Raw genomic sequence first — 17,615 nt, 5'->3', positions numbered from 1 at the left:
GGCCCAGGGAGGTTGAGGAAACCCTCTGGGTCTGTCAATCATCCACGTCAGTGGCCCACTTGTTCCACTGATACAAATATTGTAATAATGCTATTTTCAATCTAGGCTATATAATAATTGATAAAACAAATAAATTCCTAAAGCTATTAGGTATGTAGATTATTTATCACGAGCGCACAGCACACATTGCCTATTTTGAGCGGAAAATCTGTTGGGCAAGAGTGCACAGCTCTCAACTGGTTGTCGTGTGGAAGAGCTCACAGCATAACAACAGCGGTATGGTAGGTACTAGGAAATACTTCTTAACTTATATCTACCAGTAAAAAAAAAGAAATCGGTCTCCTAATGTGGTTTAAGCATTGATGTGGACTTGCGAAAACCTGAAAAAAAACAAAATCCTGGAAAAACAAAACCAGGAAAACTGAATTTAATAGCCTGCTGACTGTTCAAAATGGCTAATAACAGCCTTTTGAGACACAGAGTCACACAGAGTTACTGTCCACATGCAAGGGTGCGCTTCATACTGCTTCAACGTGATAGCTACAGGACCAAAACAGCTGAGAAGTTTAGTCTTGCGCTACAACACTCTTAATTGTTGCGGAAATTGACACATTGTTTACGTCGCGCAATGTTATCTCGCTCAGTCCATCTTTAATATTTTAAAGGTTGTCTGTAGTAACTAACAAGATCATAGTAGTCAGTAGTATTTTAGGCCAGACCTGAGGACAAACTTTGTGTTTTCTGTCTTCCCGGCCCCAGATTCTCCAGACACTATGATTGACTGGCTCATCTTCAGCACCCTCATGTCCCGGTAAGCCTTGTCCGCTGAAAGACAGAAAGCCAAAAAAAACACAATCAATCAAGTAATGATCTGATGCTTTGGCAACACTTTTACATGACATAGTCCTAGGCTTTATTCAAATGTATGTCAAATGTAGCCATTGCTTTACATTTAAACACACTGCATTTATGACCAGTAACCAGGCAGTATAGCAGCCACTGATGTAATAGAGATGTCTGCCCTCACCGATAGCGTAGACGTGAGGTGGTAGAGTGCCTAGGGACCGGCCCTGATAAGACTTGATGGTCTCTGGAGTGTACAGTTTGGGTATGTCATAGTAAGGGTTCACCGCAATCAAGATGTTGGCCACATAAGTCTGTGTAGCAAAAAGTCAAATTTTTAATCATCACATGAGCTAGAGCACACGTGGCCAAACTCATTTCATGGAGGGCCGAGTGTCTGCGGGTTTTCACTCGTCCCTTGTACTTGATTGAGAAATGAAGGTCACTAATTAGTAAAGAACGCCCCTCACCTGGTTGTCTAGGGCTTAATTGATGAAAGGAAAAAAACAAACATCCACAGACACTCGGCCCACCGTGGAATGAGTTTGACACCCGAGAGCTAGAGCATCTGAATTTCACAACTAGGCCTATGACCAACAGATGTCTCTTACAGGAAGAGAATGGTCTATCTAAATGCCTAGGATTAATCTACAATTGATTTGTAATGAGATGAGGACATCTTACATAAATCTTGTCTTTACTATACCGCACTCTGACGTTGTTTAAGAGTGTGCCTTCATTCAGGTACATAAGAGAACCTGAAAGAGAGAAAAACAGTCACTTGTGAGAAAGCATCATTTAAAGAGATTCTCCGGTACTTTTGAATACTTTTTAGCCAGTAGTTATGAAAGTAGCACTCACGAGCCAGAAGTGGTCCCCAAAAACTGCTTACTACGTCACATATGTGCAGATACTGTATGTGCAGCTTGCATGGCGGCACAGCTTGCATGGTGCCGCAGAATTCAGTGCCAACCACTGGTACCATTAATGCTAGTTAGTGCTAGTTTGATCACCAGAGGGCATCTTTGAGAAGCATTTGATAGCCTTCAATAGCAGCTGTACTAGAAAATGTAAAACCTTTTTTGTAAGAACATAGTATATGGGACTGATTTTAAGAAATGTTGCTTCATTAATTTGCTTAATATTATGGGGTTTCTAATCCAAGAAAAACGAAAAACCCTCTGGGTTTCTGTTAGGATGGAAAGGAAAATATGGTGCTGTACAACGTGACAGTTGGGAGTAGGATACAGTACTTGGCTATTTAGCTAAAGACTCCCCATGTTGTGCGGGCACGCGGTTGACAGGGGTTCAATTCCCCAACTGGGAGGAAGGAGTAGGGTGTCCTTGTATATAAGAATTTGTTCTTAACTGACTTGCCTAGTTAAATAAAGGTTACACTAAGAGCATAACATTTCTACACCCTAATTGTAGTCTAACCAGTACCAAAACAGAGACTCAGTGAAAATAAAAATCTCAGGATAACCAAAACATTTCTTTATTAAAGACTATCAGAAAGAATGTTGGTACTTATTTATTTTGATCCAAAGCCATGAATGAGTAAGCCACTCAGCTTTATGTAGGTGCCGGACTATATGACTGTGCCATCAACTTGATAATATATAACGATATTTTGGAGGTTATTTCGAATTCAAAAAAACGAAAGTGAGCGATTGTAATCTGAATAAAGGCAAAAATAATATTTGTAAAGGCCAAAACATTTATTTCTGTTTTTAGAGGGAGAGAACCGCTGGGCCAATTGTGCGCCGCCCTATGTGCCTCTCAATCACGGTCGGATGTGATACATAATAATAGTTTTTGTTGTATTATTTGTTTTGTCTTTTCTGGTGGATTAAACTGAAATTGCAACCGATCACGGCCGGTGGTGATAAAGTCAACCTAACTTAGAAATACATTTGACGATAGAATTCTCCCCTACCCTCCTTCTAGGCAAGTCTATTGTCCAGCTACCTGCTAATAGATATAATGGCGCTGTACAACGTGACTGTGTGTGTTTAAAATAGTATTTTCCAGTAAGCAACCATTTGTTTACTTTCATTAGACAATTTTGTTCCAATATTTCTGTAATTCAGTGATATTTATTCCCATAGTAATTTGTTATGGATCCATAACTAAATAAACATCTGCATTTTGAAAGAGTATTTTTATCATAATTATATTAACTAAAGCATAAAGATATCGATGAAGAAATACTGTACTGCTGTTTTGAGTTAGAAATGTAACACTTCAGAGTACTTAATCATTGAATACATTGCAGGCAGGTGGATGTTCACACCTAGAGTAGCCAGGCTATAAAGAGTCTATTGTCCTGCTAATCGGGCCACAAGGGTTTGAAAACCTGTTTTCAAAATGCCACCAGCTGTCCACCACTACTGTAAATAAAAACACAGCATCTTGTTTACATTCTTTATTGTAACCACAATGTCACAAATAGATAACGTGACCGGCCAGGAGTGGGCTACAGTAAGAGCAAAATAATCCTAACAAAATATAAGAATAAAAACCTTAGTGTAACAACAGTTTAAGTAAGCAATACTGAAGTCATGCACAATTTATAGTTTCTATTTAGGTTTATGTCACCCATTCATTGTCAGAGACACAGTAGGACCCGAAAGCATAATCAGTGCTCTAACTCCCCCTTGTGCTGGTATGGAGCAATGAAGTGGTGACGCAGGGTACCGTACTAAACCACAAATTACCTCTAAGTCATGCAGCATAATCACAAAACTTTTAGGGGAGCAACCACTGTATGAACTACACATTGACACCTCTAACCCAAGTACGGGAGCATGTCTTTAAAAACATCTGCACATTAAGTTACATACACCAACATAAAGTCCATACCAGTCAAGCCAACTTGAGGATAGACAAAAGTAATGTGTGAACTTACAGTTGTCCTCCATTTGTTTGTTGACATCCTCCTCAGCAGGGAACACTTGGTTCATAGAAGCCAGAAAGGTCTGCAACATCAAAAGCACTTCTGTTATAAACATTTACACAATCTAAACATTTTAATGAGAAGTCCTCCACCAGTAGCGGTATACTAAGAGCCAGACCATTTATTTATGTCTCATAAGGGCCTCCTGAACATGTTCTAGTTCAATTTAGGAGATATATATAGATATACACTACCGGTCAAAAGTTTTAGAACACCTACTCATTCAAGGGTTTTTCTTTATTTTTACTATTTTCTACATTGTAGAATAATAGTGAAGACATCAAAACTATGAAATAACACATATGGAATCACGTAGTAACCAAACAAGTGTTAGACACTGACACTGCCCACTGACAAAGAAATGATCAGTCTATAATTTTAAATGGTAGGTTTATTTGAACAGTGAGAGACAGAATAACAAAAACATCCAGAAAAACGCATGTCAAAAATTGTATAAATTGATTTGCATTTTAATGAGGGAAATAAGTATTGACCCCTCTGCAAAACATGACTTAGTACTTGGTGGCAAAACCCTTGTTGGCAATCACAGAGGTCAGACGTTTCTTGTAGTTGGCCACCAGGTTTGCACACATCTCAGGAGGTATTTTGTCCCACTCCTCTTTGCAGAGCTTCTCCAAGTCATTAAGGTTTCGAGGCTGACGTTTGGCAACTCGAACCTTCAGCTCCCTCCACAGATTTTCTATGGGATTAAGGTCTGGAGACTGGCTAGGCCACTCCAGGCCCTTAATGTGCTTCTTCTTGAGCCACTCCTTTGTTGCTTTGGCTGTGTGTTTTGGGTCATTGTCATGCTGGAATACCCATCCACGACCCATTTTCAATGCACTGGCTAAGGGAAGGAGGTTCTCACCCAAGATTTGACGGTACATGGCCCCGTCCATCGTCCCTTTGATGCGGTTAAGTTGTCCTGTCCCCTTAGCAGAAAAACACCCCCAAAGCATAATGTTTCCACCTCCATGTTTGACGGTGGGGATGGTATTCTTGGGGTCATAGGCAGCATTCCTCCTCCTCCAAACACGGCGAGTTGAGTTGATGGCAAAGAGCTCCATTTTGGTCTCATCTGACCACAACACTTTCACCCAGTTGTCCTCTGAATCATTCAGATGTTCATTGGCAAACTTCAGACGGGCATGTATATGTGCTTTCTTGAGCAGGGGGACCTTGCGTGCGCTGCAGGATTTTAATCCCATGACGGCGTAGTGTGTTACCAATGGTTTTCTTTGAGACTGTGGTCCCAGCTCTCTTCAGGTCATTGACCAGGTCCTGCCGTGTAGTTCTGGGCTGATCCCTCACCTTCCTCATGATCATTGATGCCCCACGAGGTGAGATCTTGCATGGAGCCCCAGACCGAGGGTGATTGACCGTCATCTTGAACTTCTTCCATTTTCTAATAATTGCGCCAACAGCCAACCTTCTCACCAAGCTGTTTGCCTATTGTCCTGTAGCCCATCCCAGCCTTGTGCAGGTCTACAATTTTATCCCTGATGTCCTTACACAGCTCTCTGGTCTTGGCCATTGTGGAGAGGTTGGAGTCTGTTTGATTGAGTGTGTGGACAGGTGTCTTTTATACAGATAACGAGTTCAAACAGGTGCAGTTAATACAGGTAATGAGTGGAGAACAGGAGGGCTTCTTAAAGAAAAACTAACAGGTCTGTGAGAGCCGGAATTCTTACTGGTTGGTAGGTGATCAAATACTTATGTCATGCAATAAAATGCAAATGAATTACTTAAAAATCATACAATGCGATTTTCTGGATTTAAAAAAAAGATTCAGTCTCTCACAGTTGAAGTGTACCTATGATAAATATTACAGACCTCTACATGCTTTGTAAGTAGGAAAACCTGCAAAATCGGCAGTGTATCAAATACTTGTTCTCCCCACTGTATATGTATGTGTATATATGTATATTTATATATATATATATATATATATATATATATATATATATATATATATATAGCTAACAGCGTGGTTAGTTAGCTAAGTCTTAAGCCTTGGTCACATTGGCAGTTTGAAGTGACAAAAAAAATAAAATATGCATATCTGATTCAAATCTTTTTTCTTTGCAGTCTGAACGGTCAAATAGAATGAAATAAGATACAAATCTGATTTATTTGGTATAACTTGTTGCTTGCTAGCTACTCTGCTGACAGTTTAGAAAATACAGTGGCTTGCGAAAGTATTCACCCTCCTTGGATATTTTTCCTATTTTGTTGCCTTACAACCTGGAATTAAAATGTATTTTGGGGGGTTTGTATCATTTGATTTACACAACATGTCTACCACTTTGAAGATGCAAAACATTTTTTAGTGTGAAACAAACAAGAAATAAGACAAAAAATCAGAACTTGAGCGTGCATAACTATTCACCCCCCCAAAGTAAGTCAATACTTTGTAGAGCCACCTTTAGCAGCAATTACAGCTGCAAGTCTCTTGGGGTATGTCTCTATAAGATTGGCACATCTAGCCACTGGGATTTTTGCCCGTTCTTCAAGGCAAAACTCCTCCAGCTCCATCAAGTTGGATGGGTTCCGCTGGGGTACAGCAATTTTTAAGTCATACCACAGATTCTCAATTGGATTGAGGTCTGGGCTTTGACTAGGCCATTCCAGGACATTAAAATGTTTTCCCTTAAACCACTCAAGTGTTGCTTTAGCAGTGTGCTTAGGGTCATTGTCCTGTTGGAAGGTGAATCTCCGTCCCAGTCTCAAATCTCTGGAAGACAAGCAGCTTTCCATCAAAGGTTTCCCTGTATTTAGCGCCATCCCTCATTCCTTCAATTCTGACCAGTTTCCCAGTCCCTGCCGATGAAAAACATCCCTAAAGCATGATGCTGCCATCACCATGCTTCACTGTGGGGATGGTGTACTCGGGGTGATCAGAGGTGTCGGGTTTGCGCCAGACAGCGTTTTCCTTGATGGCCAAAAAGCAAAATTTAGTCTCATCTGACCAGAGTACCTTCTTCCATATGTTTGGGGAGTCTCCCACATGCTTTTTGGTGAACACCAAATGTATTTGCTTAATTTTTTCTTTAAGCAATGGCTTTTCTTCTGGCTACTCTTCCGTAAAGCCCAGCTCTGTGGAGTGTGCGGATTAAAGTGGTCCAACGGACAGATACTCCAATCTCCTCTGTGGAGCTTTGCAGCTCCTTCAGGATTATCTTTGGTCTCTTTGTTGCCTCTCTGATTAATGCCCTCCTTGCCTGGTCCGTGAGTTTTGGTGGGCGGCACTCTCTTGGCAGGTTTGTTGGGGTGCCATATTCTTTCCATTTTTTAATAATGGATTTAATGGTGCTCCGCGGGATGTTCAAAGTTTCTGATATTTTTTTAGAACCCAACCCTGATCCGTACTTCTCCACAAATTTGTCCTAGACCTGTTTGAAGAGCTCCTTGGTCTTCATGGTGCACTTTTGCGTTACTTATTTATTTGAATAAGTATTTTTTTCATTTCACTTCACCAATTTGGACTATTTTGTGTATGTTCATTACATGAAATCCAAAATAAAAATCCATTTAAAATACAGGTGGTAATGCAACAAAATAGGAAAAGTGCCAAGGGGGATGAATTATTTTGCAAGGCACTGTAAAATGTGGTATCCAATTAGCTTGTTAATTGTTTACAAATAAATAACTGAATGTGCTAGAAAGCTAAACAGTTGACTGATGTGGCTAGCTAAAAAGGACTCATTTTGAATGTTGGATCATCTTATGCTTTGAGGCATTAAAAGTGTTCCTACACTATGATTTTGAACATTCAAAGAAATTGGGAAACCTCCATGGCAAGCATGTCACCATAGCTTGTTACATAACTTATGAGTAATAGGAAGCACAAGCACCACCACCAATCAGCCTACACCGTCAGTTGCTACGATTAGTTTGTTCTGACATGTCTCTCCTACATCTGAGACAAAAGAAAGAACAGGAAACATAAATATATGTCCTCTCACTGTCGACTGCGTTCATTTTCAGCAAACTTAACATGTGTAAATATTTGTATGAACATAAGATTCAACAAATGAGACATAAACTGAACAAGTTCCACAGACATGTGACGAACTGAAATGAAATAATGTGTCCCTGAACAAAGGGGGGGTCAAAATCTTAAGTAACAGTCAGTATCTGGTGTGGCCACCAGCTGCATTAAGTACTGCAGTGCATCTCCTCTTCATGGACTGCACCAGATTTGCCAGTTCTTGCTGTGAGATGTTCCCCCACTCTTCCACCAAGGCACCTGGAAGTTCCCGGACATTTCAGGGGAGAATGGTCCAAGCCCTCACCCTCCGATCCAACAGGTCCCAGACGTGCTCAATGGGATTGAGATCTGGGCTCGTCGCTGGCCATGGCAGAAGACAGACATCCCTGTCTTGCACGAAGTCACGCACAGAACGAGTAGTATGGCTGGTGGTATTGTCATGCTGGAGGGTCATGTCAGGATGAGCCTGCAGGAAGGGTACCACATGAGGGAGGAGGATGACTTCCCTGTAACGCACAGCGTTGAGATTGCCTGCAATGACAAGAAGCCCAGTCCGATGATGCTGTGACACACTGCCCCAGACCATGACAGACTCTCCACCTCAAAATCAATCCCGCTCCAGGGTACAGGCCTCGGTGTAACGCTCATTCCTTCGACGATAAACGTGAATCCGACCATCACCCCTGGTATGAAATAACTGTGACTCGTTAGTGAAGATAACTTTTTGCCAGTCCTGTCTGGTCCTGCGACAGTGGGTTTGTGCCCATAGGCAACGTTGTTGCCGGTGATGTCTGGTGAGGACCTGCCTTACAACAGGCTTACAAGTCCTCAGTCCAGCCTCTCTCAGCCTAGCCTCTCTCAGCCTATTGCGGACAGTCTGAGCACTGATGGAGGGATTGTGCGTTCCTGATGTAACTCGGGCAGTTGTTGTTGCCATCCTGTACCTGTCCCGCAGATGTGATGTTCGGATATACCGATCCTGTGCAGGTGTTGTTACACGTGGTCTGCCACTGCGAGGATGATCCGCTGTCCGTCCTGTCTCCCTGTAGCGCTGTCTTAGGCGTCTCACAGTTCGGACATTGCAACTTATTGCCCTGGTCACATCTGCAGTCCCCATGCCTCCTTGCAGCATGCCTAAGGCACGTTCACGCAGATAAGCAGGGACCCTGGGCATCTTTCTTTTGGTGTTTTTCAGAGTCAGTAGAAAGGCCTCTTTAGTGTCGTAAGTGTTCTTAACTGTGACCTTAATTGCCTACCGTCTGTAAGCTGTTAGTGTCTTAACGACCGTTCCACAGGTGCATGTTCATTAATTGTTTATGGTTCATTGAACAAGCATGGTAAACAGTGTTTAAACCCTTTACAATGAAGATCTGTGAAGTTATTTGGATTTTTAGGAAATATCTTTGAAAGACAGGGTCCTGAAAAAAAGAGACTTCTCTTTTTTTGCTGAGTTAACAGTTTTATTATATATATATATTATATATATTTTTTTTTAACATATATACAGTGCATTCGGAACGTAGTCAGACCTTCACTTTTTCCACATTTTGTTTTGTTACAGCCTTATTCTAAAATGGATTAAATTGTCCCCCCCTCATCAATCTACACAAAATACCCCATAATGTCAAAGTGTAATTTTGTTTGTGGATTTTTTTTTAATGAATTCATTTAAAGCTGAAATGTCTTGAGTCAACTGCTTTCAACACTAATAAGGTCCCTTAATTGAGTAGTGAATTTCAAGCACAGGCTTAACCACAAAGATCACAGAGGTTTTTCAATGCCTCGCAAAGAAGGGCACCGATTGGTAGATGTGTCAAAATAAAAAAAGCAGACGTTGAATATAATCCCTTTGAGCATGGTGAAGTTATTAACTAGGCTTTGGATGATGCAAAATAATGATTTTTATTCATTGTTGGAAATACCAGTCAATGGAAATACTTGACTGTCATACTTATCGGTCTATGCGTTCATTTGCATAATTTAGTGGAATTAAATTGGCCTGTGTGCATTTTCTTTAGTCATCATGCATCTTATTTATCTAACAAAACTATGACCCGCGCACATCATATTTTGAGCAGGATTTCTCCTGCAGCTCCTCAGCTGGTTGCTGCTGGAGTAAAACATGTTTTTGTAAGTCCATTCATTGCTCAACAATTCTCAATGCAATCGCATGTTAACAGTTTTGGTGCACGATTAAAAAAAGCTACTATTTTTATTTCTCAACTGGTAATTGAAGTGTGCCTCCCATTCACCATTCAAGTGCAGGCAACAGCACTTCACAAATGTGAGCTAGAGGCAGCATGCATTTTGAAAACGTATTTAATTGCGTGAAACCTGAATATTTTATCTCATATTTTGAGGCATGCCTTACCTTGCTTCAAAGTAGCCTATAGGCAAAATCTGACCACAGAAACGTGGAGGCAATTATTTTATAAAGACTTCAAAAGCTGTGCGTATCAAGTTTGGGGAAGCTTACAATTTATCCAACCTTTTATACCATTCTGTGTGCTAGTTATTTTTATGGAACATTTGAAGAATTACATTTTCCTTTTTCAAAATCATTGCACGTGGTTAATCATAAACTCTATTAAAATGATAAAAATGCAAAAGTTAAGTCAACTAATGTGAGATCACCAGCCTCTGCCATATAGACACGTTGATACGCTGTAATCCATTAGATGCTAAAGAAATGAGTGTATGGAATGAATAGCCTATATGCCAATGCAGCAGTAGTGCTGGGTGATATGGCCAAAATATCATATCATGGTATTTTACATTTTTTTAATTAATAAAAGTTCGACATTTGCTTTAAGAGTAGTGCGTGACCCAAGGGTGGCAACACATTTTCAAAATTATTTCAATTGGTGTTTCATACTGTTCAATTCAACTTCAACCTAAAATAATTTGCTGCATTTCCATCAATTTCTGCATTTGAGATAATGTCCACACTGCCACGATATGGGCAAAAAAACTAGGCTCCGCTGTCTCCCGCCAATTCTTACGCATTCATTCCTAACTCAGTTGCCGGCAAGGAAGGAAACTGCACAGTGATCTCACCATGAGGCCAATGGTGATTTTAAAACAGTTACAGAGGTTAATGGTTGTAATATGAGAGAACTCAGGATGGATCAACAACATTGTAGTTACTCCACAATACTAAACGAAATGATAGAGTGAAAAGAAGGAAGCCTACACAGATTAAAACATGCATCCTGTTTGCAACAAGGCACTTAAGTAACACTGCAAAAAAAATTGGCAAAGAAATGAACTTTTTGTCTTGACTACAAATTATTATGTCTGGGGAAAATCCAACACAATCACTGAGTACTACTTCATATTTTCAAGCATGGTGGTGGCTGCATCATGATATGGGTATGCTTGTCATCGGAAAGGATTAGGATTTTGGGGGGGATAAAAAGAAACGGTATAGAGCTATAAGCACAGTTACGGTTTTGACTTAAAATCGGCTTAACCTGTTGAGGACAGAGGGCGCTGTTTTCACTTTGGGGGAAAATCGTGCCCAATTTAAACGGCCTCTTACTCAATTCTTGCTCGTACAATATGCATATTATTATTACTATTGGATAGAAAACACTCTCTAGTTTCTAAAACCGTTTGAATTATATCTGTGAGTAAAACAGAACTCAAGTTGGAGCAAACTTCCTGACAGGAAGTGGAAAATCTGAAATCGATGCTCTGTTCTAGGGACTGCCTATAAATGTCCTTGATATATATCAGTATACATGCACTTCATACGTCTTCCACTAGATGTCGACAGGCAGTGAGAGAAGAAATGGAGTGTATAACTTGATCTGGGGTCGAATAAAAGCTCTTGGCATGACGTGTCACCAGTTTCCTGTTTTCTGGAGAGCGCGTGAAGGGACCTGGTTTTGCCTTCTGAAAAGCTGCCGTTATAGACGACTAATATCTCCGGCTTTGATTTTATTTGATACATGTGACAATATCATCGTAAAGTATGTTTTTTCAATATAGTTTTATTAGATTATTGAAATTTATTCGGGACGTTAGGCGTGTTGCGTTGTGTGCCTTTGTTCAGGAAGGAGAGCTTCGCGCTACTTTGCTAGCTTTCCGTGCTAATTGACTGGAGAAGAGGACATTCTAAATCCAAACAACGATTGTTCTGGACAAAGGACCCCTTGTACAACATTCTGATGAAAGATCATCAAAAGTAGGACCCATTTTATGATGCTATTTCATATATCTGTCGAACATGTGAAATAGTCGTTTGCGCCCAGATTTTGGGTACTCTCTCGCTATAACTAAGCTGTATGTCGTAATGAAGTTATTTTTAGAATTCTAACACGGCGATTGCATTAAGAACTAGTGTATCTATCATTTCCTATACAACATGTATTTTCTAGTAACGTTTATGAATAGTTATTTGGTCAGAATAGTTGTGTCGTAAAAATATCCGCACATTCTGGGAAAAAGATGCTACGTTAGCACAATGTATAACCCCTGATTTCAGCTCTAAATATGCACATTTTCGAACAAAACATAAGTGGTGGTGAGCTAACATATAACCTGATGTTATAGGACTGTCATCTGATGAAGGTTTATGAAAGTTAGTGAAAATTAATATATTTTGCTGGTTTATTCCCTATCGCTAACGTGCCTATTGCTATCGCTAACGTGCCTTGATGAATGAATGCGGTAGTGTGGTAGGCTATTGTAGTAAGCTAATATAATGCTATATTGTGTTTTCGCTGTAAAACACTTAAAAAATCGGAAATATTGGCTGGATTCACAAGATGTTTGTCTTTAATTTGCTGTACACCATCGATTTTTCAGAAATGTTTTATGATGAGTATTTAGGTATTTGACGTTGGTGTCTGTAATTACTCTGGCTGCTTCGGTTCTATTTCTGACGGTAGCTGTGATGGTAGCTGCAATGTAAAACTGATTTATACCTCAAATATGCACATTTTTCAAACAAAACATAGATTTATTGTATAACATGTTATAAGACTGTCATCTGATGAAGTTGTTTCTTGGTTAGTTTGGTTGGTTCTTGGTTAGTTAGGTTGGCTTTGTGCATGCTACCTGTGCTGTGAAAAATGTCTGTCCTTTTTTGTATTTGGTGGTGAGCTAACATAAATATACGTGCTGTTTTCGCTGTAAAACATTTTAAAAATCTGACATGTTGACTGGATTCACAAGATGTGTATCTTTCATTTGCTGTATTGGACTTGTTAATGTGTGAAAGTTAAATATTTCAAAAAAATATCTTTTGAATTTCGCGCTCTGCCTTTTCAGTGGAATGTGGGAGGAGTTCCGCTAGCGGAACGCCAGAGCCAGACAGGTTAAACATCTTGAAGAATTTTTAAAAGAATGAATGGGTAAATATTGCAAAATCCAGGTGTGCAAAGCTCTTAGAGACTTAACCAAAAAAACTCGGAGTTGTAACCGTCGCCAAAGGTGCTTCCACAAAGTATTGACTCAGGGGTGTGAATACTTATGTAAATGAGATCTGTATTTAAATTTCAATAAATGTGCAAAACATTTAAAACATGTTTCTCACTTTGTCATTATTGGGTATTGTGTGTAGACGAGTAAAAAAATATATCCCATTTAATCCATTTTGAACTCAGACTGTAACAACAAAATGTGGAATAAGTCAAGCGATATGAACACTTTCTGAAGATCACTGTAAATTGAAAGGAACAAGCTGCTTGTGCGAGAAACAAGGGCAGGGACATGGCAGGCTGATGAATAATTTAGTGGGAGGGAAACAGGATATGAGCTGTGTGTGTCCTGGATAGCGATATGAGCTCAGACTTGATTCTGTACTGTTACTGTGGGAAGCCAGCCGTGTATTTACATATTTACGACCCCAGGCCTAAACCCACTCCTGCCCAGATCATTTTACGAGCTCTACGTAGGTATAGGTATGTGCGCATCTGTGTGTGTATATGTATGTCTAAACTGCTTACCCCACTGGCACAAACAGGATGTAAGCAAAAACAGAAGAAGCTTTGTGTGCAGCGGCTAATAAAGAGCTGCCAACCCCAACAACAATGGGAGCATTACTCCCCGCTAACAAGACATAGCCAGGATGCTCTAGCCCCGATCTGACAGAGGGTCATAGGCAGAGCTGTGATTTAATGAGCAGAAATGAGCAGTGAAAGTTGTTCAATTAGGCCCTGTATCCCTTAATGACTGGTTCTGGGCATGTTTTGCTGTTAAAGAGTTCATAATGGTTTCTGGTTAAGGATAAAAAGTAAACAGGGAGGGTAATAAAGCCTTGTTCATAATGCAGCCCTTAAAATACCACCCCCATGGAATTCTAATTTGCAAATAAAAAAATCCCCATAAAAATCTGTTAGTTTAAAACAGAGATATGTTATTTTTGCATTGGATGCGTCTCAATCCCCCGCTCTGCCTATGTCGCACTTCCGGATCTGCTGTGAAATGTGACAGGGGTAGAGCGGTGTTTGTCAAACCATGAGACATCCCGAAAATCGCTGTTCTCACAAAACTGTCTGTAGCGTCCAAATGGTTTGGCTACAAACTATGGCCTACAAACCCCTCTATTACTCACAAAAACAATGGTGTTTTCCTTTTTGCTCTATGACCTCCATAAGTGTCAGGAGACTCGTCTGAAATCTGTACAGACGATCTGCCATCGTCTGTCTGTAGCGTCCGAACTGTTTGTAGCGTCTGAAACGAAGCACAGTGGTCGCAGCATCATGCTGTTGGGACGTTTTTCAGCAGCAGGGACTGGGAGACAAGTCAGGATCGGGGGAAAGATGAACGGAGCAAAGTACAGGGATCCTTGAAGAAAACCTGCTCCAGAGCAATGAGGACCTCAGACTGGGGCAAAGGTTCACCTTCCAACAGGACAACGACCCTAAGCACACAGCCAAGACAATGCAGGAGTGGCTTTGCGACAAGTCTCTGAATGTCCTTGAGTGGCCCAGCCAGAGCCCGGACTTGAACCCGATCTAACATCTCTGGAGAGACCTGAAAACAGCTGTGCAGTGACGCTCCCCATCCAACCTGACAGAGCTTGAGAGGATCTGCAGAGAAGAATGGGAGAAACTCCCCAAATACAGGTGTACCTTGTATGGGTCGACCGATTAATCGGAATGGCCGATTAATTAGGGCCGATTTTAAGTTTTCATAACAATCGGAAATCGGTATTTTTGGACACCTTTATTTAACTAGGCAAGTCAGTTAAGAACACATTCTTATTTTCAATGACGGCCTAGGAACGGTGGGTTAACTGCCTTGTTCAGGGGCAGAACGACAGATTTTTACCTTGTCAGCTCGGGGATTCAATCTTGCAACCTTACGGTTAACTAGTCCAACGCTCTAACCACCTGCTTTACATTGCACTCCACGAGGAGCCTGCCTGTTACGCGAATCCAGTAAGAAGCCAAGGTAAGTTGCTAGCTAGCATTAAACTTATCTTATAAAAAAAAAATCAATCTTAACATAATCAGTAGTTAACTACACATGGTTGATGATATTACTAGTTTATCTAGCGTGTCCTGCGTTGCATATAATCGATGCGGTGCTCATTCGCGAAACACGACTGTCGTTGCTCCAACGTGTACCTAACCATAAACATCAATGCCTTTCTTAAAATCAATACACAAGTATATATTTTTAAACCTGCATATTTAGTTAATATTGCCTGCTAACATGAATTTCTTATAACTAGGAAAATTGTGTCACTTCTCTTGCAACAGAGTCAGGGTATATGCAGCAGGTTGGGCAGCCTGGCTCGTTGCGAACTGTGTGAAGAGTATTTCTTCCTAACAAAGACAGCCAACTTCGCCAAACGGGTGATGATTTAACAAGCACATTCGCGAAAAAAGCACTGTCATTGCACCAATGTACCTAACCATAAACATCAATGCCTTTCTTAAAATCAATACACAGAAGTATATATTTTTAAACACGCATATTTAGAAATCCAGGTTAGCAGGCAATATTAACCAGGTGAAATTGTGTCACTTCTCTTGCAACAGAGTCAGGGTATATGCAACAGTTTGGGCCGCCTGGCTCGTTGCAAACTAATTTGCCAGAATTTTACGTAATTATGACATAACATTGAAGGTTGTGCAATGTAACAGGAATATTTAGACTTATGGATGCTACCCGTTAGATAAAATACGGAACGGTTCCGTATTTCACTGAAAGAATAAATGTTTTGTTTGAGATGATCGTTTCCGGATTCGACCATATTAATGACCTAAGGCTCGTATTTCTGTGTGTTATTATGTTATAATTAAGTCTATGATTTGATAGAGCAGTCTGACTGAGCGGTGGTAGGCAGCAGCAGGCTCGTAAGCATTCATTCAAACAGCACTTTCCTGCGTTTTGCCAGCAGCTCTTCGCAATGCTTCAAGCATTGCACTGTTTATGACTTCAAGCCTATCAACTCCCGAGATTAGGCCGATGTGAAACCGATGTAAAATGGCTAGCTAGTTAGCGGGGTGCGCGCTAATAGCGTTTCAAACGTCACTCGCTCTGAGACTTGGAGTAGTTGTTCCCCTTGCTCTGCATGGGTAACGCTGCTTCGAGGGTGGCTGTTGTCGATGTGTTCCTGGTTCGAGCCCAGGTAGGAGCGAGGAGAGGGACGGAAGCTACACTGTTACACTGGCAATACTAAAGCGCCTATAAGAACATCCAATAGTCAAAGGTATATGAAATACAAATGGTATAGAGAGAAATAGTCCTATAATTCCTATAATAACTACAACCTAAAACTTCTTACCTGGGAATATTGAAGGCTCATGTTAAAAGGAACCACCAGCTTTCATATGTTCTCATGTTCTGAGCAAGGAACTTAAACATTAGCTTTCTTACATGGCACATATTGCACTTTTACTTTCTTCTCCAACACTTTGTTTTTGGATTATTCATACCAAATTGAACATGTTTCATGATTTTATTGATGTATTATATTACGTTAAAATAAGTGTTATAATGTACAATACATTCAGTATTGTTGTAATTGTGATTATTACAAATCAATTTAAAAAATAGTCCGATTAATCGGTATTGGCTTTTTTTGGTCCTCCAATAATTGGTATCGGTGTTGAAAAATCATAATCGCTCGACCTCTAGTACCAACCTTGTAGCGTCATACCCAAGAAGACAAGGCGGTAATCGCTGCCAAAAGCTGCTTCAACAAAGTTCTGCGTAAAGAGTCTGAATACTTATGTAAATGTGATATTTTAGTTTGACATTTGCAAAAATCCTTTAAAAAAATCAACAGTTTTTGCTTTGTCATTATGGGGTATTGTGTGTAGATGAGGGAAAAAACGATTTCATCCGTTTTTGAATAAAGCTGTAACGTAACAAAACGTGGAAAAAGTGAAGGGGTCTGACTACTTTCAGAATGCACTGTATACTGTTGCCAAATATACAGGGTTAAATACCTGTTCAAAAAAAAAATTAACAAATGTTTCCTGATCTTTCTTATATATCTCTCAGATATAGGAGAGACACTTCAGAACAAACTTCCTTTGATATTATTTTGGGACTATCAGATACACATAACATGAAATTACCCAGGGAATCGATAGATCATCATTCAGAGATGCACAAAAACAATATAATATTAAAAATGGGTGAACCTTTCCTTTACCGCTGAAAATACTGGAATACTGACTGTCCAAACAGTATGTTAGAAGTGATCAAATCGGATGTGTGTGTGTGTGTTCAGACAGCACTCATTTGCTGACATGACTATGCTAGTTGTCAAAGTAACAACGGGTGTGTGTACAGTGGTTTAGCCTGATTGGTGGTGGTGCTCGTGCTTCCTATCACTCAGAAGTTATGTAGCAAGCT

The 17,615-nt window shown here is 40.3% G+C and overlaps 1 protein-coding gene across 1 annotated transcript in view; it reads right to left on the bottom strand.

The window, feature by feature from the left end:
• LOC120023588 (unconventional myosin-VI-like) overlaps window positions 1–17,615 on the bottom strand; it is an 83,609-nt gene that overhangs the window by 56,038 nt on the left and 9,956 nt on the right. Inside the window, exons 3-6 of the mRNA XM_038967622.1 lie at window positions 3,752–3,821; window positions 1,528–1,601; window positions 1,028–1,157; window positions 720–825 (exon numbers count right to left, since the gene is read on the bottom strand). Coding sequence (XP_038823550.1) covers window positions 720–825; window positions 1,028–1,157; window positions 1,528–1,601; window positions 3,752–3,821 — 380 coding nt within the window. The remainder of the gene's footprint in view (window positions 1–719; window positions 826–1,027; window positions 1,158–1,527; window positions 1,602–3,751; window positions 3,822–17,615) is intronic.

Source organism: Salvelinus namaycush, chromosome 28 (assembly GCF_016432855.1).
Source record: "Salvelinus namaycush isolate Seneca chromosome 28, SaNama_1.0, whole genome shotgun sequence".
NCBI classification, from domain to species: Eukaryota; Metazoa; Chordata; class Actinopteri; order Salmoniformes; family Salmonidae; genus Salvelinus; species Salvelinus namaycush.
The sequence above is the reverse complement of the archived record's forward strand: the minus strand, read 5'-3'. Positions and strand labels throughout refer to the sequence as shown.